Raw genomic sequence first — 24277 nt, 5'->3', positions numbered from 1 at the left:
CACTGACATAGGTAAGGGATGAGGACTGGTTGTACCAGGGTTCCTAAGAAAAACAAAACCTCCCTTAAAAAACATCTAAACTCCAAGCTCACGCTTCATGTGGAGGTGGGATCCAAATTTATACTCCTATTTATGAGACAGGAAGCCCCAAGCAAAAGTTTAAAAATAACATAATTCCAGATTGATCACTCAGGGAAATTTTTATTTTTTATTTTTTTTAATAATTTTAAAAAGTTTAATGTTTATTTATTTTTGAGAGAGAGCAGGGAGGGTCAGAGAGAGAGAGACACACACACATAGAATCCAAAGCAGGCTTCAGTCTCTGAGCTGTCAGCACAGAGCCCAACACAGGGCTTGAACCCATGAACAGAGAGATCATGACCTGAGCTGAAGTCAGAAACTTAACCAACTAAGCCACGCAGGCACCCCACTTAGAGAAATTTTTATAAAACCAGGATGCGTGAGACAATCATAGAAAAAAATACTGCTCACTGTAAAGAAGCTCATGCAACTACACACACACACACACACACACACACACACCCCAGTTGGAAACAATTGACTATAAGAAGTAGCAAACCCCCAACCCCCCAAGATGATTAGTATTCCAGAGCCTAAATTATGAAACAACCGGGGTGCCTGGGTGGCTCAGTCAGTTAAGCGACCCGCTTCGACTCAGGTCGTGATCTCAAAGTTGGTGGGTTTGCAGGCTCTGTGCTGCTCAGAGCCTGGAGCCTGGAGCCTGCTTCAGATTCTGTGTCTCTTGCTCTCTTTCTACCACCGCCCTCCCCGCTCGCGCTCTGTCTCTCTCTCTCTCTCTCTCTCTCTCTCTCTCAAATAAACATTAACAAGTTTCTTAAACTATGAAACAATAAAAGAGAGCATAACATGACTATGGCTAAATCCTCCTTTAAAAATATAAATCATAGAAAATTTAATGGAAAATATTAGGACCTCATGAGAAAAGAACAGGTGGGTTGTTTTAAGAGCCCAACAGAACTTATGGAAACAAAATATATACAACAATTGGTACATCAAATTCAACAAGTTAAACAACAGACTTGAACTTTCAGTATCCAGTATGTTTATTAAAATTCAAGAATAATCTCTCAAACAGTTATTTAAAAAATAGATAAATAGTTTAAAAATAAAATAAAAACTACATTAGAATTAAATTTTAAAAAGAGAGAGAGAATAAAAACAAATGAGCCAAAATCAGCATGTAGAATAGGTTAATCACTATTTTAAGTGCTTTATATGATTTATCACTTACTGCTCACTAACTTTTAGGTGGATGTTATCCCTTCTTGTTTACGAGGAAACAGTATCTAGGCACCCTGGCGAAGATGGCACAGTTAGCCAGTAATGAAACCCATCTCAAACAGACTATTTCCAGACCACGTACTCTTGAGCACGGCTGCATGGTGTAAAGAAAAAAGGAGAAAAGCAGAGCGAAGTAAATAGAAATCACAAAATAAGAGGCTAGAAAGCAAACATCATCAGTAATCACAATAGGGAACAAACCTGCAAGTTAAAAGATTTACAGATTGTTTGCCTGAAACAAAGCACAATTAAAATTTAAAACAGATTGAAAGTTACAAAGAATACATAAAGAGGTCAAACGTTGGAGACAGAAAAAAAAAATCAAGTAAATACTAACCAACAGCGAGGGACCCATTGAAGCCTTCACCAGGTTCTCCGTTTCTTGGAACCCAGTTTGATGTACCCCCAGGCAACTCTGCACCTGAGCAACAGACCGAGTCTCCCAGAGCCTTAGTTCTCCCGCCTGTAAAATAAATATAAATACATATAAGAAACAGTCCATCCCTCCCTCCAGCCAGTTTCTACCGGCTGCCTCCTGTGTTTCAGGCACCTGTCTGGCCCTGGCAGAGCTTACATTCTAGTAAGAGGGACACGAAGGAAACCGCAGACATCGTAATCATGCAAATTGTACAGTATGGTAGGTGATAAGTGCAGTAGAGAAAGAAAAACAGAGTATGATCAGGGAGATAGGGTTCTGGCCAGGAATAAGGGGAAGGCAGTGCCCAGTTTGAAAGAATGGCCAGCGTAAGCTTCACTAAGAACATTGAGGAGGGGGCTGTTGCTACTCAGGATCCAACAAAGCACTACAACGAGGTGATGTCAATGCCAGAGATTTGCTGTCTCTCAATTCTGAGGCTGAAAGTCTGAGATCAACGTGTCAGTCAGCAGGACTGCTTCCTTCTTAAGGCTGTTGAGGGGAAGTCTGCTCCAGGCATCTCTCCTTGGCTTATCTTCTCTAGACTTTTCTTCACGTGGACTTCGTCCTATGCGTGTCTCTGTGTCCAAATATTCCCTTTTTATAAGGACACAAGTCATATTGGATGAGGGCCCACCCTCGTGACCTCTGCTCCAACCCTGTTTCCAGATAAGGTCACATTCTCGACCTTTAGGGGATAGGACTTTAACATGTGATTTTGTCAGGTTGGGAGGGGGCACGATTTGACCCATAACAGGGGGCATTTGAGGAAAAAGCTAAAAGAGGTGAGAGAGTGGGCCAAGTGGACATCTAAAGGAAAAACATACCAGACAGAGAGACTGGCCAGGGCAACAGCCCTTAGACAAATGTCTGATGTTTTCAAGGAATAGCAGGAAGGTCAGTGGGCTGGAACAGGGTGAGCAGAGTGAGCGGGGGGGAGAACAGATGAGATCAGCTGGGGAACGGAGGGAGGAAAGCCTTGAGGTCAGTATAAGGACTCTAGCTTCTTTGCTGAGTGACACTGGAAGCCATTGCAGAATTTTGAATGTTTATTTATTTTGAGAGAGAGAGAGAGAGCAAGCACAAGCAGGGAAGGCACAGAGAGAGAGGAAGAGGGAGAGAATCCCAAGCAGGCTCCATGCTCAGCATGGAGCCCAACACAGGGCTCAGTCCCACGACCCCGGGATCAAGACCTGAGCCGAAATCAAGAGTCAGACACTTAACCGACTGAGGCACCCATGTGCCCCCATTGCAGCGTTTTGAGCAGAGAGGTAATTGGACTTAACTTATATTTAAAAGGATCATTTAAGCCTCTGTATTGAGAGTTCTCATAGTGGGGTTACAAAAATTAAGTTAGCACAGAGGCTGCTTGGTACCCAATAAATGTCATCTGTTACTGTTTATAAGGGTGCTGGCGATGTCCCACCCAGATTCCTTTACTAGCCGGTTTGTCATTCCCAGCTTCAGGGGCAGTGTTGGTCCACTAGTTCTCCATTCTCTGGAGAATTGTCATTGATCAAAGCAAAAGCCACCTTCCCCTGACCAGCTTGGAGTTACAAAAGGTCATGCCCCAGCCTCAAGAGGGAATGATTCTGTGGTGCAATTTGTGCCTCTTGTCTAATGGAATGAATACATGTGACACAGTGAGAAGTCTCACAATGTTCTTGAGAATGTGACACCTGGAGAAACACTGCCAAATTGGGCTTTAAGGGACAGAGAGAGGACAAGATGAAAGTAGGCTGTGAGATACACCCCCCCCAAAGTTCTACATGCAGGAAACAGGTTGATAAACTACTCCATTACAAATACATTTAAGAAAAAGAAAGGATGATTGAAAGGGCAGAGCTGCAGGCCCAGAGGGCAAAGCCATGAGCCACAGAGGATTATTTCCAGGACAACTGAATGGAGTTAGCCCAAATGAATTTCAAAACTGCTTAGGACTGGTGAGTCCTTTTTTCCTTCCAGTTTCTCCCTTTTGGAACAGATGTCTATAACTGGTCTGATGTGCTTGTCCCACCATTGTATTTTGGGAACAAATTACTTGTTCTCTAGTTTCACAAGCCACAGATGGAGAATTTTTCCCAAGATGGATCGTACCCAGGGTCTCACCCATACCTGAGTTAGATAATTATGATGATGAAATTGGGACTTTTGAGCTAATAAGATTTAGACTATAAATTGGACTTTGAGTTGATGCTTTATAATTGAGACTTTGGAGGATGTTGGGTTGAGGTGAATATATTTTACACGTGAGGTGCTCATGAATCTTTGGGGCCAAAGGGAAGACTGTAGGCTAACACCCTCCCAAAACATGTCCAAGTCATAATCCTTGAATTTGTGAGTATGTTACCTTACATGACAAAAGGAATTTTGCATATGCAATTAAGAATCTCAAATTGGGAGATTATCACGGGTAATCTAATGCAATTGGATTATAAGGGTCCTAATGGGTCCTTATAGGAGAGAGGCAGGATGGTCAGAGACAGAGGTATAAAGTAGGAGCAGAGGATGGAGTGATACAAAGTCCTAAGCCAAAGAGTTTGAGTAGCCTCTGAAAGCCGGAAAAGGCAAGGAAGTAGATTTTTCTCTAGAGCTTTCAGATGGAATACGGCTCTGATGATACCTTGATTTTAGCCCACTGACACTGATTTTGGACTTCTGTGCTCTAGAACTATAAGAGAATAAACGTGTGTTGCTTTAAGCTAAATTTGTGGTACTTTGCTACAGTAGCAACAGGAAATGAATTTAGGATCCAACATGACCATGAAGAACATGTTGCCTGCTGTGCTGTAAGAAGTTCTTTGTCTCTGAGCCAGGAGTCTCATGTCTTCTGCCAGCATCCACAAAACTGGACCTGGCTTACATTGATAGCTTGCAGGAGGTGTAAAATCTTATACCCTTCACAGTTTTTGACATTTAGTTAATAAGAATGATGGTATGGTCATAGGTATTTTTCCAACTTCTAGTAACACTCTTCTAATGAATCTATTTCTAAATAAGATACCACTTAAATAGCTTTGAATCTTAAGAAATAGCCTATGGTTTATATTTGGTTGTTTAAGTGATGAATAGTAATATTCATATTAGTAAAAGTTAATAAAACCAGCATTCTTTAATGAAAATAGCAAGTATCTATTTGCAAAAATGTGCTAATTTCAAGAAATGTTCCATGCTTTGTTCTACTGTTTAACGTTAGAGTCTTAAAGAATAATATTTTCCTCAAAAGATATTATAGAAAAGGGATTTATTCTGGTGGTATAACTCCCAAATGAAATCTGGTGCATGACTCAGACCAACTGGGCTCCTAGAGATGACAGAAATTAGGAAGCATTATAAACATGGAATAATTCTTAAAGGAAATGAAAAATTTGGATGTGTGAGAACAAAGAACCAGAGAAAATTCCTGTGCAAATGCATTTATTTTTTAGCTTTAGCAAGACAGGTGGTAAACAAACTCATGATGAAAATGCCACCCAGAGATTAGCAGTTGGCCATGCAAGCAACTGTGTGCGCAAAACCAAGTTGTTTCCAATACCAGTGTGCAGACTGGATTCTTTCATGAAATTAACTCTGTGTTGCACCAGGCCACCCTGCATATCTGTTGGTGGGGATTTACAACCCATTCACCATCTCAGCTCAAAGTCCATACACTAGTCACATGACCATCACCTACACATCTGCCAAGTAAATAGCATGGCAAGTACTCTTCTTGTGATGGACGCACGCCAACACAGAGATACAAAAGGCACCTCCTCTCACTGAGGTGACAACCTTTTCTACATTTCTGGGAACAAGAGTGCCATGCGATGTACCATGAATTGGTACTCATTCTGGGAGAAGAGGGGCAGGGCTGGCCCTAGCTTTTAGCATGGGTGGCTGGAGGTTCTCAGAAGAGCTGTTTCAGTACAATCAAAGAAATGTTGGCCATGGTGACTGAGAGATGTGTCTTCTGACCTCCTCATAGATGCTTGGACCTCTGACCAAAGGTGGGCTCAGTTAAGGGCTGAGTGGAAGGTACTGACATAGGGCATCCTACAAGAGATAGGAGGCAGTGCCCTGGTTTATACTGCGTTATGTACATTCCAGCTTCTTCTGGATGCAAAGTCACAAATTCACAAAATATTAGAGCTGGGATGAGTCATCTACTTCAAACTCCTCATGTTACAATGAACAATGTGGCAGCCCAGAGAGGTAAAGCAACTTGCTAAAAATAGAGCGTGGTGGTGGCAGGGCCAGACTGGAATGCAGCATGCTAACCCCCATTCAAGAACACTGACACTCTGTGCAGCCAAACTTTTCAACAAGGAAGATGAGACCATGCAAATACTTTATTCTCAAAAAAGCCTGAACTGTGTTTAAAGGCACAGAAACTCAGCTTCTTCAGCTCTTTTCTGAGGGGGCTCTCTTCTCTGTGTCTTTCTTTCTATCTCTGTCTCCCATGTCTCCCCCCCAACACACACAAACAACTTTGGTCAGTGGAGATTTCTCGCTTTACAAAGACGGATCCAACATCTCCAGGAAGACACTTTACAGAGTACGTTTCTCAATCCAGGTCTTTGTGTGAGGTCTGGGAAACTGGCTTATTTTCTAGAACAATAGGTGGTTCTGAAATCAGAAGATCATCCTCCCCAAAGGAGGAGTTCTGGTCTGTGTTCACGAAGTTGGGGATGTCAAACTTCATGAGCCTGTTCAACTCCTCCTCTGGCCGCCCGTTGCTTCTAATGGCTTCCTGCAGTTGAACACAGCTGTCAAGGGCTGTGGTCTGGTGACAAGCTTTAGCCCTATCCAAGTGTTCCACTTCGTTGATGTAGCAGTGAAAGAGAGACCTCGATTCCTCATTGCCCTGTCGAGAAAACACCTTATCTGGCTCCAGCGGTCTTCCGAAGTCTGACACAAAGCTATTCATTCTGAATCTCTTCTCTGAAGACTCTGCATTGCTGTAGAGAGAAGGAAAATAAAAGAGTGCTTACATACCAGCTTGTTCACCTACAGAAATCGTGGTTTTTGGCATGTTGGGCAGACCAGCATGTTTCCACTGAGCCTCGAGCACGTGCCTCTGTACAGGACAAAGAAATACCACAACGGAGAGATATCACTTCTGAACATGTAAATAAACCCAAGACAACTGGACCATCCCGAAAAGACACCTTGCTGAGGAATCCCCCCAATATTCTGGATCAAACAGCCATGCTTCTCTGGGACTCTTGGATCACCTGCATCAGAATTAGTTGACGTGCTTCTCAAAATGCAGAATCCTGCAGGGCAGGCACTTGGGTGGCTCAGTCGGCTGAGCGTCCAACTTTGACTCAGGTCATGATCTCACAGTTCATGAGTTGGAGCCCTGCATCGGGCTCTGTGCTGACAGCTCGGAGCCTGGAGCCTGCTTCAGATTCTGTGTCTCCCTCTCTCTCTGCCCCTCTCCCACTCATGCTCTGTCTCTCTATGCCTCTCAAAAATAAAGAAACGTAATTTTAAAAAAATGCAGAATCTTGGGTCAAGACCTTTAGAATCTCCAGAGGTAGGGGCTGTGTTTTCATAGAATCGCCAGGGATCACCACCGATGGTCAAGTTTAGGACCCTTGACCTACATCAGATCAGCCTGAACAGCAGTGCTATCTTACAGGGTAAGTTTCATATTTGTCAAAGTGCTTTAATGTCCATGTATCTCACTTGATTCTCAAAACTGACCAGTGCAGTCACTTAGGGCAGGAATCATGATACCCATTTCACAAATACATGAGCTAAGGTAAAGAGCCATCAGATTGCCCCCCTGACTCACAAAACCAGTTAGTAATGGCAGTGAGAATAAAACCCACTTTCCTAATTCCTTGTTTTATTTAATGTGGAACCAATTAGCAACTCAATGGTAATAAGTCAGTGAATGAATGAATAAAATAAGTGTTGATTAACCCCATTAGAGCTTTGAATAACCTGACACCCATCTATTTTAATCATCATCCTTTCCAGGTTTCTACAAAGGTTGCTCACACACAGGTAAGTGATTCTTTAAGGGTAAGAATCATGACTGAACACATTTTCAAATCCAGAATAGAAGCTGACAAAAATTAGATTCTAGAAGTCTGTTTAACAAGCATGTGATCTCCATGATTTTAGTTCTAAATCTCTTCCTTCCCACCCTATCACTCAGGATAAAGTTCTTATGACCAAGCTCTCATGGGGCAGAGGGCATGGATGCAATTTTTTTAAGTTTATTTTTATTTATTTTGAGAGAGAGAACATGAGCAAGTGGGGGAGGGGCAGCGAGAGAGGAAGAGAGAGAGAATCCCAAGCAGACTCCACACTGTCAGCACAGAGCCCGATGCAGGGCTCAAACTCACAAACCGTGAGATCATGACCTGAGCTGAAATCAAGAGTCAGATGTTTAACCAACTGAGCCACCCAGGGGTCAGTCCCTGGATGCAATTTACAGTCTGGAAAATCTGACTGTATGGACTCCATATATTACTTCCATATAGACCTCTGGATTTTGGAGGTCAGTTATCCTATAAGCTTTGCAATCCAGCAGCTGAGGGACTTTATACCAGCTCTCCAACCTGATTACCTGGGTGACATCAGACAAGGCATTCTTCTCAGAAGCCTGAGTTTTCCTTTTTTTTTTTTAAAATTTTTTTAACATTTATTTATTTTTGAGACAGAGCATGAATGGGGGAGGGTCAGAGAGAGGGGGAGACACAGAATCTGAAACAGACTCCAGGTTCTGAGCTGTCAGCACAAAGCCTGACGCGGGGTGAACTCACAGACCGTGAGATCATGACCTGAGCCAAAGTCAGACGCTTAACCGAATGAGCCACCCAGGCGCCCCGATCCTTTTTAATTAAAAAAAAAAAAATCAGGTGAACAAATATCATAGCCTACTGAGCAAATGTGATGTGAAGCTCAATGATTTATACAAGAGTACAATGTTCACCAAGTCACGTATTCAGAATTCAGAGAAAAATCACTTTAGAGGGACTGACAACTTCTGCTTTAATGCACATTTAAGAGGTCTTCTTATCTTTCAGTAAGTGGTTTTCTTCTCCTAATTGTCACTTCACCCAGGTTTAAAAGATGTTTGAGAGTAGGAATGAGTGTGCCGGCAACCTGTGACCAAATAAGATAAAATGTCACCTAGGAAAGAAGGGCTTAACACATTTGGAAACGGCATGACTAAGATGCTGGGGCTTATGTCACTTTCCAAATCCAGGACTAAGAAGCAGCTGAGGCTTCTCTGCCTGCCTGGAGCATCTACCGAGTATGAAAGCAGACCCAGAAACCCAGCTGTGGGCAGCAGCTCTTCCATAACCTAGGCTACATTTTCTCAGGATTAAGAAGTGGCTCCATTAATCATCCTTGCTGAGAAATTAGTCAGAGAACTCATATGACTTCACTCATATGAGGACTTTAAGAGACAAAACAGATGAACACAGGGAAGGGAAGCAAAAAGAAATAAAAACAGGGAGGGGGACAAAACAGAGAGACTCTTAAATATGCAGAACAAACAGAGGGTTGCTGGAGGGATTGTGGGAGGGGGGTGAGCTAAATGGTTAAGGGGCATTAAGGAATCTACTCCTGAAATCATTGTGGCCCTATATACTAACTTGGATGTAAATTAAAAAAATAATAATTTTTAAAAAATCATCCTTGCTGAGCCAAGAGGAGACCAAAAGAGTTTTGTCTTCCTGCACAGCAGAGCCAGGAGGTGGACAGTCAGGCCCTGGAGGTGCCTTCTCTGCCCCACCCGGCTCTTCTGACCTTTCTCCTGATGATCTCTTGGTGTGATAACAGTGCAATTTGTCTGATTCTCCCTCCCTGAGAACAAGGCAAAAGTTCACCTTTGTAGTCTTAGAATTTGGTAAATGTTACTCAATAGATCATCCCTTTATTCTTCTTTTCTTTCTTTGACTGGTAAACTAAAGAACCTATATGTGAAAAAATGTAATCACAGACACAGATTGCTTCAATTCCATTTATTCCATTATAGGGTAAAATTTACATATTGGAACTCACAGATCATAAAAGCAAAATCCCACATAAACATCCATATAACTCTCAGTGACCAAGATAGACAATGTTTCCTTTCTCCTAGAAAGTTTCCTTCCATTCAATTTCTACCCACTTTAGATAGCACTGCCTTGATCTGTCTAATGATAAGCTTTGCTTATTCTTGAATTTCTAGTCAATTTCCACCTCCTGTAGGTAAAGTGTGTGGATTTTTATCACCACAGATTAGTTTAGCCTGTTTTTACAATTCATACAAATTCATATAATATATAACCTTCTGTGCCGGATTCTTTTGCTTAGCATAATGTTTTTTGAGAATCATCCATGTTGTTACATATAACAACAGTTTGTCCTTCTTGCTTAGTGACATTTCATCATATAAGTTTGCTACAATTTGTTTATTCATTCTCCTGTTAAAAGATAACTAGCTTGGGACACCTGGGTGGCTCAGTCGGTTAAGCCTCTGACTTCTGGTTTCGGCTCAGGTCATGATCTCATGGTTCGTGGGTTTGAGCCCCGCATTGGGCTCTGTGCTGATGACGTGGGACCTGCTTCGGATACTTTCTCTCCCTCTCTCCCTGCCCCTCGCCCTACTCACCCTGTCTCTCTAAAAATGAAAAAAAAGACATCTGGCTTGTCGACAGACAGCTTGGCACTGTTGTGAGTACAGCTATGAACACTCTTTTTTTTTTAACGTTTATTTATTTTTGAGAGAGACAGAGCACAAGTGGGTTAGGGGCAGAGAGAGAGGGAGACACAGAACCCAAAGCAGACTCCAGGCTCCAAGCGGTCAGCACAGAGCCCAACATGGGGCTTGAACTCACAGCTATGAGATCATGACCTGAGCTGAAGTCAGAAGGTCAGCCGACAGGGCCACCCAGGCACCCCGCTATGAACACTCTTAATTAGTCTCTTTGTAGATACATGTTTTTATTGCTCTTGAGTAAATACCTAAGAGTAGAATTCCTGGGTCACAGAGTAGACATGTGCTTAACATGATAAGAAACTGCAGTTTTCCAACGTAGTTGTGCCATTTTACAACCTCACCACAAAGTATCAGAGTTCCAGTTACTCCCCATCCTTGTCGACATTTGGTGTTGTCAGTCTTTTCAATGTTAGTCACGCTAGTGGGAGGGAAATGGCATCTCGTTGTGATTTTAATGGGCATGTCTCTGATGTCTAGTCATGTTGAATACCTTTGCATGTGCTTATTGGTTATTGGTTTATCTTCTTTTGTGAAGTTTCTGTATGAGTCTTTTGCACATTTTAAAAATTGGGTTATTTTTGTTATGGATTTGTGACAGTTTTGTAATACATTTTGAATACAAGCCGTTTGTCAAATGCATTGTAAACATTTTCTCTTGATCTGTGACTTACATTTTCATTTTCTTAGGATGTCTTTTGAGGGGTGCCTGGGTGGCTCAGTCAGTTAAGCATCCAACTCTTGATTTCAGTTCAGGTCATGATCTCACCTTTCGTGAGATCGAGCCCCATATCAGGCTCTGTGCTGACACCACAGATCCTGATTGGGATTCTCTCTCTCCCTCTCTCTCTGCCCATCCCATGGGTGTTTTCTCTCTCTCTCTCTCTCCCAAAATGAATATTTTTTAAAGGTGTCTTTTGATGAGTGGAAGATTTAAATTTCAGTTAAGTTCAAGTTATCAACTTTTAAAATTTTACATTATGTTTTTTATATCATCTCTAAGAAATAATTGCCTACCCTAAATTCATGAAAATATTCTCCCATGCTTTCTTCTAGAACTATGCTGGCTATTTAAATTTAAATTATGTAGAATTTAAAAAAAGAATCAGAATCTCTGTTCTATTACTCCCATTTCAAGTGCTTAAGAGCTACTTATGGCCAGGGGTTACCTGCATGGACATCACAGAGAACAGTTGCATCATCACAAAACTGCTCTTGGACAGAGTGGTTCTAGGAGCTTTTACTGTGGGTATATGAACCATGTTGAAATAGGGGTCAAGATTCCTTTCTTTGTTTATCCTTTTTTTTTTTAATGTTTATTTATTTTTGAGACACGGAGACAGAGCGTGAGTGGGAGAAGGGCAGAGAGACAGGGAGACACAGAATCTGAAACAGGCTCCAGGCTCTGGGCTGTCAGCACAGAGCCCGATGCAGGGCTCAAACCCACAAACCATGAGATCATGACCTGAGCTGAAGTCGGATGCTTAACCGACTAAGCCACCCAGGCACCCCTTTGTTTATCCTTTTGACCCGGGACTGTTAAGAGACCTTCCTTTCAATCGACCTTAGACATAGTCATAGACAATAAGAAAAAAATCCATTCACAATAGCATCAAAAAAGTAGAATACAGGCATACTTCATTTTATTGCCCTTTGCTTTATTTGCAAGTTCACAGACACTGTGTTGTTTTTTTTTTTTTTAACAAATTGAAGGTTTATGGAACACCGTATCTGGTGAGTCCATCAGTGTCATTTTTCCAACAGCATTTGCCCACTTTGTGTCTCTGTGTCACATTTCAGTAATTCTCACAATAGTTCAAATGTTTGCATTATTATTATATTTGTTATGGTGATCTGCAATCATTTGGGGGCACCACGAACTGTGGCCTCACAGGACGGCAAACAATAAATGCTTTGTGTGTTCTGACTGCTTCACTGACCAGCCACTCCCCATCTCATCTCTCTTCCTCTCCTTGGGTCTCCCTATTTCCTGAGACATAGCAATATTGAAATTATGCCAGTTAATAACCCTACAATGTCCCTAAGTGTTCAAGTGAAAGGAAGAGTTACAAATCTCTCACTTTCAGTCAAAAGCTAGAAATGATTAAGCTTAGTCAGGAAGTGAGTGCCATTACTGGAACTGGAACCCACCTGTCTATCACCTCTTGGCTCTTCATGAATTATGTCTTGTGTCACCTCCTGCTAGAAGTCTTCCCTGAGTCCTCCAGTCTGAGTTAGAATGTTCTCCTGGAAGACTGGGTGCTTCTCTCCATCTGTCTTCTCACTCTGTATTATACTCTTTTCTTATCTGGCACCCTCATTAACATTATCATCTCTTGAAGGCAGGTATCATGTGTTTCTTGCCTATTTCCTAATACTTAGCACAGTACTGGGCATATAATAGCTGCTCAATAAATTTCTTTTAAATGACTTAATGATGAAGAGATCTTGAAACTAAATCAACCCTTGGCTTGGCAGGCAGCCTCTTCTATAGTTTCTACAAGGTCAGAAATTAATTCAAGGGCAGAATACCCAAATAAGGTCAAAAAGTAAGAGCAAGAGAGCCTTAATAAGGGATGGTCTATCGGCGGGCACCTGGGTGGCTCAGTCAGTTAAGTGTCTGACTTCAGCTCAGGTCATGATCCCATGGTTTGTGGGTTCAAGTCCGTGACAGGCTCTGTGCTGACTGCTGAGAGCCTGGAGCCTGCTTCAGATTCTGTGTCTCCCTCCCTTCTCTCTCTCTCTCTTTCTCTCTCTGTCTCTCTGTCTCTCTCTACCCTTTCCCCACTTGCTCTCTGTCTCTGTCTCTGTCTCTCTCTCTCTCAAAAAAATAAATAAACATTTAGAAGAAAATTTAAAAAAAAAAATAAGGAATGGTCCATTAATAGATCCTGAGTGTGGACTCTAGAGTGAGAGATACAGGAGGTCCAGCAAACTAGTCTCCCCCAGGTCTGCCCTGCACCTACTTTCGGTACAAGGAAACAGCCTACCTCTGCCCCCTACAATGCTCTCCACATCCTCAAGCTCTGTTCCATACTCTTCCATGGTGCCTCTCACATAGGTCCTTGGAACTCATATACCGTAGAGTTACTAAAAGGGCATCTTGTACTTTCTACAACTGGCCAGCCTTGGAGGCTGCAGGGCTCAAGTTCCATGGGGAAGATTTCCTGCCACTTATTCATAAGAATGGCTTCAAGGAAAGCCAGTGAAAATACTGCCCCTCAGTGGCTACCCATTTTTTAAAACAGCATAGCCCTAATGAGTAACAGCCAAAAATACTTTTATTTATTTAATGCAGTGAATATCAAAGGATTCTCACCAATTAGGCATGGGAAGTTTGCAGCCAGATGTGGTCTTTTTAAAAATTTATTTATTTGAGAGAGAGAAGTAAGTGAGTGCGGGAGAGGGGCAGAAGGAGAGTGAGAGACTCTCAAGCAGGCTCCACGTTCAGCATGGAGCCTGAGGTGGGGCTCAATCTCATGATCCTGGGATCATGATCTGAGCTGAAATCAAGAGTTGGATGCTCAACCGACTGAGCCACCCAGGTGCCCTTGGATGTTGTCTTAATTTAGTTTTTAGGAAAGAAACACATGCTGTATTGTTAAGGATGCCTTTCCAGCCTGTAGATGGCCTGGGTACCGCTCTGTGGGTTGTTATGCTCCCATGAAAAAGAGAAGACAGCAAGTTTCAACTTTCTCATTCTCTCAAATTCAGTTGCATAGGGAAAAACAATGCTCAATGGCACCTTTTAGATCAGTTAAAAGAGTTTAAAGTCAACTTGTTCTTCTACAGCTTTGGTTACACTTGGGAAAATTAAAAACTACAAGGGCCAAACATCTTAAATTCTACCTTGATTAAAATTACAGTTAAAGCCAGAAGCCAAAAGCTTCAAAAACTGAAACACTGAAAGAATGAGAAGCTTTGAGATGTTGACTGGTCTGGCAATTAATACCATGTTATAAGTTATCATGAGGAAAGGAGAGAATACTGAAGAATATCGTGCTATAGGTTAAATGTCTGTGTCCCTCCAAAATTGCTGTGTTGAAATCTACTCCCTCTTGAGATGGTATTAGGAGGTGGGGCCTTTGGAAAAGGATACTTAACCTTAATGAATGGGAATATGCCTTTATAAAAGAGGCCCCAGGAAGATCCCTTGCGCCCTCCTTCATATGAGGACACAGTGAAAAGTTTGCCATCTATGATTTACCAAATCTATGCCATCTATGATTTACCAAATCTATGATTTACCAAATTTACTAAGTTTACCAAATCTGCTAGCACCTGGATCTTCAACTTCTCAGCCTTCAAAAACTGTAGGAAATAGATTTCTATTATTTACAAGCTTTCTATCCTATGATACTCTGCTATAGCAGCCTAAACAAACGAAGACAGTTTGCCACAAAATTTAGAATCATCAATAATTTTAGCATTTTAAATTGTTTTTGTTACATTCTAGATCTTGTCATTATGAAATTGATGATCTAGCTACTGTGCTCAAGAGAAGGCCTCCTGTGTCATCCTAACTTTTTAAAAATTACAAGAGTTTGAGAGGAAATTGAACCTTGTAATCATTTATTTCATTTATTTGTTTTAAGAATTTGTATTCCAGTATGCCAGAGTGGCTCAGTCAGGTAAGTGTTTGACTCCCTGTTTCAGCTCAAGTCATGATCTCACAGTTTGTTAGTTTGAGTCCTACATAGTCAACACAGAGCCTGCTTGGGATTCTCTCTCCTTCTCTCTCTGCCCTTCCCCTGTTCATGTACGCTCTCTCTCTCTCTCTCTCTCTCTCTCTCACACACACACACACACACACACACACACACACACACACAAAATAAACTTAAAAAAACCTTATATTCCTCATTTTCATCTTGTTTCAAGAAATGCAATTGGCTGGGGGGGGGGCGGGGGGGGGGCGCCTGGGTGGCTCCGTTGGTTAAGTATCTGATTTCAGCTGAGGTCATGATCTCACAGCTCTTGAGTTCGAGCCCCATGTCGGGTTCTGTGCTGACAGCTTGGAGCCTGGAACCTGCTTCAGATTCTGTTTCCCTCTCTCTCTGCCCCCCTCTCTCTCTGCCCCTAACCCACTCACATTCTGTCTCTCTCTCAAAAATAAATAAAACATTAAAAAAAAATTTTTTTTAAATAAATGCAATTGGGGGGTCACCTGGATGGCTCCGTTGGTTAAGTGTCTGACTTCAGCTCAGGTCATAATCTGGCGGTTAGTGAGTTCGAGCCCCACACTGGGCTCTGTGTTGACAGCTCAGAGCCTGGAACCTGCTTCAGATTCTGTGTCTCCCTCTCTCTCTGTCCCTCCCCCACTTGTGCTCTGTTTCAAAAATAAATAAACATTTAAAAAAATTAAAAAATAAGAGAAATACAATTGGGACTTAATCTATTTTTTGCAACATTACTGAAATCCCCCAATCAGAATAAAAAGACTGATCAGACTGTTCTTATTCCTGTTTTTTTTTTCTTCTTCTTACCATGGGTTGTGTCATGTATTTTCCGTACCTGTGGAATATTCTGTACCCGAACAGACAGCCTCTAACTTGCAGTCCTCTGGCACCTGCACTGATTGTCATTACTCCTATGACACTCCCCTGCTCACAAACCTTCACTGAATCCCCAGACTCTCTGCCTGATAGCTCAGACCCCCCACCCTTACATCAGCTGGTCATTCTGGTGTGCTCTCCCACCAGTCCCCTTGCTAACCCTATGGTCCAGCCACATGGCACCAAACGCACTCAGGACTGTCCCTCTCTTAGGCTTGTACTGTTCCTTCTTCCTGATGGGCCCTTCCATGCTTCTCTATCTGTCAAAGTCAAATACCTTCTTCACTGTCCAATGCAAATGTTACTGCCTCTAGGGAGACTGTCTGATTTTGCAATGAGAAGGAATCTATCCCTTCTCTGTGCTCCTGCTGTATTTCACTGACCTTTTCTTATAAGATGCATCCCTTCCTGCCTCGTGTCAGAGCTATTTGTGTATGGCCCATTTCTTCCTATGCACTGTGGTGCTGGATTATGTTCATCCTTGCATCTCCCAAAGGGCCTTGCAGTCATCAGACCCTCAATGAGCGCACTGAACAGCTGTATCTGCTGGTGGTCCAAAGCCCTGGTTCCCATGAAAAGCTTAGCCACCCCCAGTGTATAGCATTGTTGATAGTGGTAGACCTCTCGAACCCTTCTTCTGTGACCCAAGAGACAAATCAGGTCAGGAGGACAGACCCCTCCCACCTCCATTGGAGAAGGAAAACATCTGTAATTCTCTGGGTTATTCCTCCAGAGATTTTTCAGATTTATCACGATGTTTTGCAAACGAAGTGCCTGCTGGTGTGCTGAGTCTTAGTACGTCCACGATTGTCTTCAGGTTCACCCTACTCATGAAAAGTGGTGGGCAGTTCAGCCTGTAGGCACCTGTACTTCTAGAAGTCATTTCCAGTGGTCTTTTAGAGATGTGTTAGGCTAAACAAAGACCCACTAAGAGTTAAACCTCTGTGACTACAACTACTGAGAAAATAATAATAACCACTAATATTTATGGAGCCACAGCCTGTGCTAAAAGCTTCATGTCATGTAACAAGGCCTAGAGGTGGCAACCCAACCCTTCTGTCTGTTTGTGGCAGTGCCTTTGGTGGCTTTAGTTGCTAGTTCTCACTTACCAGGAAGGTGTCAGTCTCTCTGGGGTAAGAAGAGTTTACTGCATTAGAACAACCCTTAGTGCAGTCCTGGGCAAGCCATGGCTTCACTGATGGGAAATTAAAAGTGACTCCTGGAAAAGGGGGATATAAATTGAATCTGATACATAAAATAGTCATATTTTCTACCTGTTGATAGTGGTAGACCTCTCAAAATGTCAGCACTTCTTCAGGAACCACTCACTATGTCTGCATTTTGCCAGCTAGTTCCTGTGGCCTTGGTCATTATCAGAAACCTTAAGCACTGACATTTCTTGCTATTAGCTTTTAGATGTACTATACCTATCCTTTAGTGAGTGCCATATTCAGGTAAATTGCAACTCAAAGTAAAATGTAATTTCCTTTTTTATAAGGTCATGAGCAATTCTGCACTCAGGCCTAAAAGTACATCCCCACTCGGACAAGATGCACTTAGCCAAGGCTACAAAAGGAGGGTATTTGAGACATATGATATCTGGAGTTTGATAGTTTTGGGGGGAAGTTCAAAACATTCAACATAAAAATGTGATCCAAGGCTTTCCTGTTGCTCTCTCTCTGGCAGATTTATGATAATGGGGCTATAATGCTTTCACAAGACAGCCAGAGTAAATGGCTCCTTAGCTGAGAAAGCAGGGGGAAATGGTTCTTTTATCTTCATTGTCCATAAAGGATCCAGGTAAGAGGGTTTTTTCCCTACACACACAATAGCGAATATTCCAGGAGGAAAATAATCCCCATTAAAGCTGTTCCTTGGGCCTAAAAGCTTTTAGGAAAGGTGATGTCAGCTTTATAATAGTCTTTCTCCCTCTGCAGTATACTTTACTTGCGTTCGCCAGTATCTGGTTCTCTTCTGGGCACACAGATTACCCTTCTCGGCCTGGGCAGTCAGGGGGTGTGGCTAGTTCTGGCCAATGAGCTGGGAGAGGAAGGGATGTGTGCCACTTCCTGGCTGAAGAACAGAAGGGCAGGCTTGAGATCTCCACAGGTGCTCTCCCCCATTACAGTAACCCAGAAGGCTGAGTGTTGGAGACAGTGCAGACATAAGAGGAGAAGCTTCCGTCCACCCACGACGAACATGTAGCTTGAGTAAGAAATAAACTTGTGTTGTGTCATACTAAGATTTGAGGAGTTGTTCGTTACTGTCTCATAAACTCATCTGGTTGTTACACGATCCCTCTCTTCGCAAAAGCCATTGAAAGGTCAGTGACTCCAGAATTGAAGTTCTTAGGCTAATATGATCCCAGTTTGAAGTCTGCAGGGGGAAGAAACTTGCCATTTTATTGTGATGTCATTGGCTCAGTGTAGTGAATGGATCTCAACTCCTACCATCGAACATTGTTAAGTGAAGGTCCAGCCAGGGATGGCAATTACATATACCCTCTCTGCTAAATTGTGATCGATTCCTGATGGATGCCTAAAATAGTGTTTTGAAAACAATTCTGAGGCTAAGTCTTGGCTATGCAGGTAGCACCGCCGATTCGTGATGTCTGTTGTGGGCATGGCACAAGGAGTAGAGCCGTGGGTTGTGGTATCTGCCATCTTTGTGTGTCTCTACTTTCAGAGAGGCACATATGCTTTGCATGTGCCAGCAATAATGAGATCCTTCCCTGAAACACCTCCACGGAGAAAAAGATAGAATTAAGCAGTAGACTTAGCACTAGTGCATTATGAGCTTGCAGACTTGATCAGGTACCTTTGTTGCTGTTGTTCTTGTTCTTGTTGTTTTGTATTTAGATTCAAGTTGGTTAACATACAGTGTAGTATTGGTTTCAGGAGTAGAATTTAGTGATTCAACACTCACATATAACATCCTGTGCCTTCCTTAATGTCCATCATCCATTTAGCCCATGCCCCCACCCACATCCCCTCCAGCAGCCCTCAGTTTGTTCTCTGTATTTAAGAGTCTCTTATGGTTTGCCTCCCTCTCTGTTTTTTTCTTATTTTTTTTCCTTTCCTTCCCCCATGTTCATCTGTTTTGTTTCTTAAATCCCACATATGAGTGAAATCACATGATATTTGTCTTTCTCTGACTGACTTATTTCACTTAGCATAATACACTCTAGTTCCATCCATGTCGTTGCAAATGGAAAGATGTCATTCTTTTTGATTGCCACGTAGTATTCCATTACATATATACACCACATCTTCTTTATTCATTCATCAGTTGATGGACATGTGGGCTCTTTCCCTAATTTGGCTATTGTTGATAGGCTGCTATAAACATTGGAGTGAATGTGCCCTTTCAAATCAGCATTTTTGTATCCTTTGGATAAGATCAGGTATCTTACCCAGAGTGACACAGTCATATTCCAAAAGGATGTTGCCTGATACCTACTTGAGGAAATAACTGTTCTCTGTGACCAATTATCCAGAGAGCCTGCTATATAAAGCAGTCAGAATTTAGACATGTCAGTCCTTCCAACCCAACACCAAGATTCTCTACTTAGTCTCCTTTCTAAAATCATCTCACTGTTTGAGAGACATACTCAAAGTGAGGCTGGAGTAGAATATTGGCAAGTGCAAATAAAACATGAATGCTTAGGGCCTGGATGTCCCATGGGAGGATGGGTTTCTTTTTCTTCTGCCTCCTACTGTTCACTTAGACTCCCAGCTCTCAGCAGGACCTCTACCAGCACCCCAGGGATGGAGTAAGAGTCACTGAGCACCACTGTGAATCCAGAAGTTCCATAGGCATTAGCTCATTTAATCTTTACAATAATGCTAGGAGACAGATACTATTTTATTTGTACAAATGAGGAATCTCAAGCAAAAAGAGGTTAAGAATTCAGCGCAAAGTCTCAGTAGGTAAATCTGGAACTGTTTGACTCTAAAGCCCATGCATAGCCCAGTATGTGCTAGAAGAAAACAAATCTGATGGCTAGTATCTTTGGTTCAATAGAAGGAAGAGATTAAAAATTACAGATATGAGGTCATTTAATGTAGTGGTTAGTAACAGGAGCTTCAGAGTCAAAGAGGCTTTAGTTCGAGGCCAGGGCCAAGAGTTGTTTTTACCTGTGAGACCTCAGACAAATGATCCATTTCTCTCATCTGTACAGTTGGAACACTTACAGGATTTACTTCATCTTCCTGTGAGGACTTAGTGAAATTATACATATAAAGTGATTAGTAGACCCCAGCATATGGTAAACATTAAAAAAAAAAAAAGCTCTTATTATTTTCAATGATTTATCATTCTTTCCTCCATGCCTAATTATCACACAGGCAAGCTTAAATTGGTTGTTTTATATTAAAGTTGACTGGGTGGAAAAAATAATGTCTCCTTTAGAGAAGATTTCTGCCAAATAAACGTCAACATTACTAAGATCTAAAGGCCTTTTTAACTGATCAATTTAGGGATTTTTGCCCCATGTCTGCTTTCTTTCAGTTTTCTATTATGATATACTGCAACCAAATGCCAGATCTTATACTACCTCAGACTCAAAAAAGCATTTCAAATGTGGCCCTGAGGGCTGATCCATTATTTTATTAAAGCAAAAGTAGGTTAGACTTTCTCCTTAACCTCATTGAAAGCATAGAGTTACAATGACCCTTGTTCTTCGATTGAGATTATTCAGAACCACCATCAAAAGAAAAACCATGTAGCAATAGGACTGAACTGCCAACTGAAAGATTGGAAATGCAAGTCTCAGCTACCCAGGGTCACCACGACATATTAAGGAAATGTATCAGCCAGGACTCCAAAGAAAGAAAAACAACAGGCGCGTGCACGTGTGTGTGTGTGTGTGTGTGTGTGTGTGTGTGTGTGTGTGGCTAACTACTGAGAGAGAGAGATGTATTCTGTCTGTCTGCCGATCCAACTACTGAGAGAGAGACCGATTTATTTTAAGGAATTGGTTCATGTGACTGTGGTTCATGTGACTGTGACTTTAGCAAGTCTAAAATGTGAAGGGTAGGCTGACAGGCTGGAGCCCCAGGGAAGTTACAGTTTGAGTCAGAAGGCAGCCTTCTGCCAGGATTTCTTTCTGCTTGAGGGAGGTCATTCTCTTTCAAGGAAGGCCTTCCAATGATTGGATGAAGCCACTAATTTTATGGAGGATGATCTGCTTTGCTCAGAGTTTATGGACTTAAATGTTAACTCATTTAAAAAAATGGGATAAAATGTTATCTCATTAAACACACACACACACAAACACACACCATTTAGAATAACATTTGACCAAATATCTAGGTATCACGGCCTTGACACATAAAATTAATCATTACATGAAGTCACGTTTTATTCAGGGTTAGGGTGTTCTCAACCATAAAGATCACCTGCATCCTATATTAAACAAACACATCCCAATAGTCCTTCAAAAATCTATCTGTCCCTCTGAACAAAAGGAAGATAATAGCGTTGTTATTCCCTGACCACTCTATGAGATGTTCCCTAATCTGAATTAATCCTCAGCTTTTCTTACTACTGTTGCAACCTGCACTATATCTTCAAATTCCTTGGACCAATATAATAGAAGCAAAGGCATGTACAGATTGTTTTAAGGACACGGAAGAAAGCAAAGATCCAGGTCTTTTTATTTAATTTTTTTAAGTAGGCTTCATGCCCAACACAGAGCCCAACATGGAGCCTGAACTCACGACCCTGAGATCAAGATCCAAGCTGAGATCAAGAATCAGACTCTTAACCAACTGAGCCACCCTAGCACCCCAAATGTCCATGTCTTTTTAGTGGTTGTTAAAGAGATTTTCAACCTTATGTCTCCATATGCTTCAATAATATGGTATTTTCCTTTCATTTAAAAACTGTTTAATTTTTTTCTACACCTTAATGTCTGAAAATAGCTAAGTGAAGGGCAGAACTGTTCTCTTTAGCCAGGCATTTGTTACAGTGCAAGTGCAGGCTGAAGAGTGAACAGACGCTGGAGAGTGTGTAATGAAATATAACAATGAGAATCCTGTTACCAGGCTATGAGGATGAAGTGAGCTACCAAATGTGAAATGTTCAGATTTGTGCTAAATTTCTTCCATTTATTCTCCCAGGTGGCTCTCCATCATTCCCCATGCTGCTCTGTGCTCTGTGCCCTAGAAAGCTGACCTCTGATGGAGACTGGCTGCTGGTTGTGCTACTGTGATCATCCAATGGAGATCTGGTGCGAGGTGGGAAGGAGAGAGGAAAATAGGGTCTTGGTATTTAATTTGAGGCTCCCTCCCTGAGAGGTCACATGGGCTAGTTGTGTCCCTCAACTCAAAGTCACAGCTCCTTTTGGCCACAGGACTCCTGGGTCCCCTTCAGATCTAGGGTGGAAACTACTCCTCAGTGTTACTAGCCTGGAGGTCCTGTAATATCCTGTAGGGTTATCCTCCCATCTGGCCACAACCTGTGGATAGTCCCTTCATCAAAAGCACATCTAATTACCTAATTTGAGTGTGCTATTTCTGCTGGCTGGGACTAACTAAAAAGGGATTCAACATGTTATTTTTCCTTTTGTTTGAAGAGTTGGAACAACAAAAATCCTCTAAAACATTTCTGAGTTTTTTGCAATCTATAACTGAGAAAATACCTTCTGATGTTACTCAGTGTTCTTTAACCACCGTGTCATAATTTCCTCCATAAATCCAAAGCCCAACTCAAATGTTCTTTATCCTGCCATGAGAATTACATAATCCTTAGGGTTTCTCTTTTTATCCTAGTTTCAAGGAAGCTCAGTGTTGAACTCAGTGTTTATTGTCAATAATTAATTCATTTAAGTACCCAGTAATAACTATTTCTATGCTCCATGATATGCTTTTAAAACTGGTTTTCATCTGATTTTGCTATTTTCTTTCTTTCTTTCTTTCTTTCTTTCTTTCTTTCTTTCTTCACTGTTTTTGGTCTCGCAAGACATCTAAATTCTTTTGGGAGTAAGGAGAAAATACATCCTAATTAGTAAATATTTCAAAATAAAAATCAGGCCTGGAAGCAGCTTTAATGCTTTAAGAAAGGACCATGAAACCTAGTTTCACAAGGGTCCACTTGAAAACCACAGAGGCAAGAGGCAAAGTGCCAGGAGGAAGATGGGTCTCACCCAAAGGCAACTGAGTTCAGGCAGCAAATCCATAACTAGCCTCTTTTTTTCCACCACTGGAAGCAACCCCAGCCCCAGATATCACATCCATCTATTTAGTTCCCCATGGGGCTTAGTGACATTTAGGAATGGCCCAAACTTACTCTTGGTGTGGAGCTCCCGTCTTGGTCAGCAAAGTCAGCACAAAAAACATGAAAATCACGAAGACAGCAAGACCAACCCAAAATCCAATCACAATGGAATCTGTAAACAGTTAATACTGGGATTAGTATTTCACAGCAGCTTAAAACTTGACCATTTGAAGAAACTGAGCTTTCTGGTACACGAAATAAGAGAGGAAGTCAACAATCTGATAAGATAATCTTGACCCATTAGTCAACTGGGGACAAATAAGATACAGAGAATGAGGGAGAGGGAAGAGTCCACATGCCCCTGGGTTTCTGTCTCAGATAACACTAAGAGACTTTGGCCTTACTGGCTCTTGGTTTCCAGATCTTAGTGAAGGAATCCAGGCCAGAAGGTGAACCATCTAGGTCCTTATGATTCCACTAAAGTGTCCTGAGTTAGAAAATATTGCTTTTAGCAGAGACTGCAATATGAAATTTCAAATGAATTCTGATTCAAACCAACCCATTTTGTATTTTCACTTACATTCATCTTGGAATAATTCAAGTCCTTATTACTTCTTGAGGAGAACATACGAATTGCCTCCCAATTGCTCTCCCTCTCTTCTACCTTTCCTTCTGCCTCATCTCTGTAAGAATCTACTTTACGACAGCTCTGATAATATTTCCCTTTTATAAAAAACTCTTCGGCAAAAATGGACCTGACCTTTTCCAAATTAAAAGAGATTCCATGTATACAGCACTTTATATGGTATCTGACATCTGAGAAAAAGGTACCCCATATTTGTCAGCTATTATTAAAATTATCATCAATTTTTTCATTTACCCCTACTTTAAACCCCATGTTTCCAATTAGACTAGGGAACATTGTGTCCCTGTATTTACCTTAACTCTTAGCCATAACTTCTGAAGACACACACCTTTTCAGGAGCTCTTACCATCACCTGGCTGGAACAACTTTCCCCAACATAGAGCTAATGAAAGTGTATCCATCCTTTGAGGCCCATT

The 24277-nt window shown here is 41.8% G+C and overlaps 1 protein-coding gene across 4 annotated transcripts in view; it reads right to left on the bottom strand.

The window, feature by feature from the left end:
* Positions 1-5138: 5138 nt before the first annotated feature.
* Positions 5139-24277, bottom strand: part of MRAP2 (melanocortin 2 receptor accessory protein 2) — a 55561-nt gene continuing 36422 nt past the window's right edge. For all 4 annotated transcript variants that reach the window (XM_047860656.1, XM_047860654.1, XM_047860657.1 and 1 more), the window contains 2 exons: positions 23288-23387; positions 5139-6675 (listed from right to left, as the gene is read on the bottom strand). In XM_047860656.1, the coding sequence (XP_047716612.1) occupies positions 6282-6675; positions 23288-23387 (494 nt within the window). In that variant the 3' untranslated portion in view covers positions 5139-6281. The remainder of the gene's footprint in view (positions 6676-23287; positions 23388-24277) is intronic.

The sequence above is a fragment of the Prionailurus viverrinus genome, chromosome B2, assembly GCF_022837055.1.
Source record: "Prionailurus viverrinus isolate Anna chromosome B2, UM_Priviv_1.0, whole genome shotgun sequence".
NCBI lineage: Eukaryota > Metazoa > Chordata > Mammalia > Carnivora > Felidae > Prionailurus > Prionailurus viverrinus.
The sequence above is the reverse complement of the archived record's forward strand: the minus strand, read 5'-3'. Positions and strand labels throughout refer to the sequence as shown.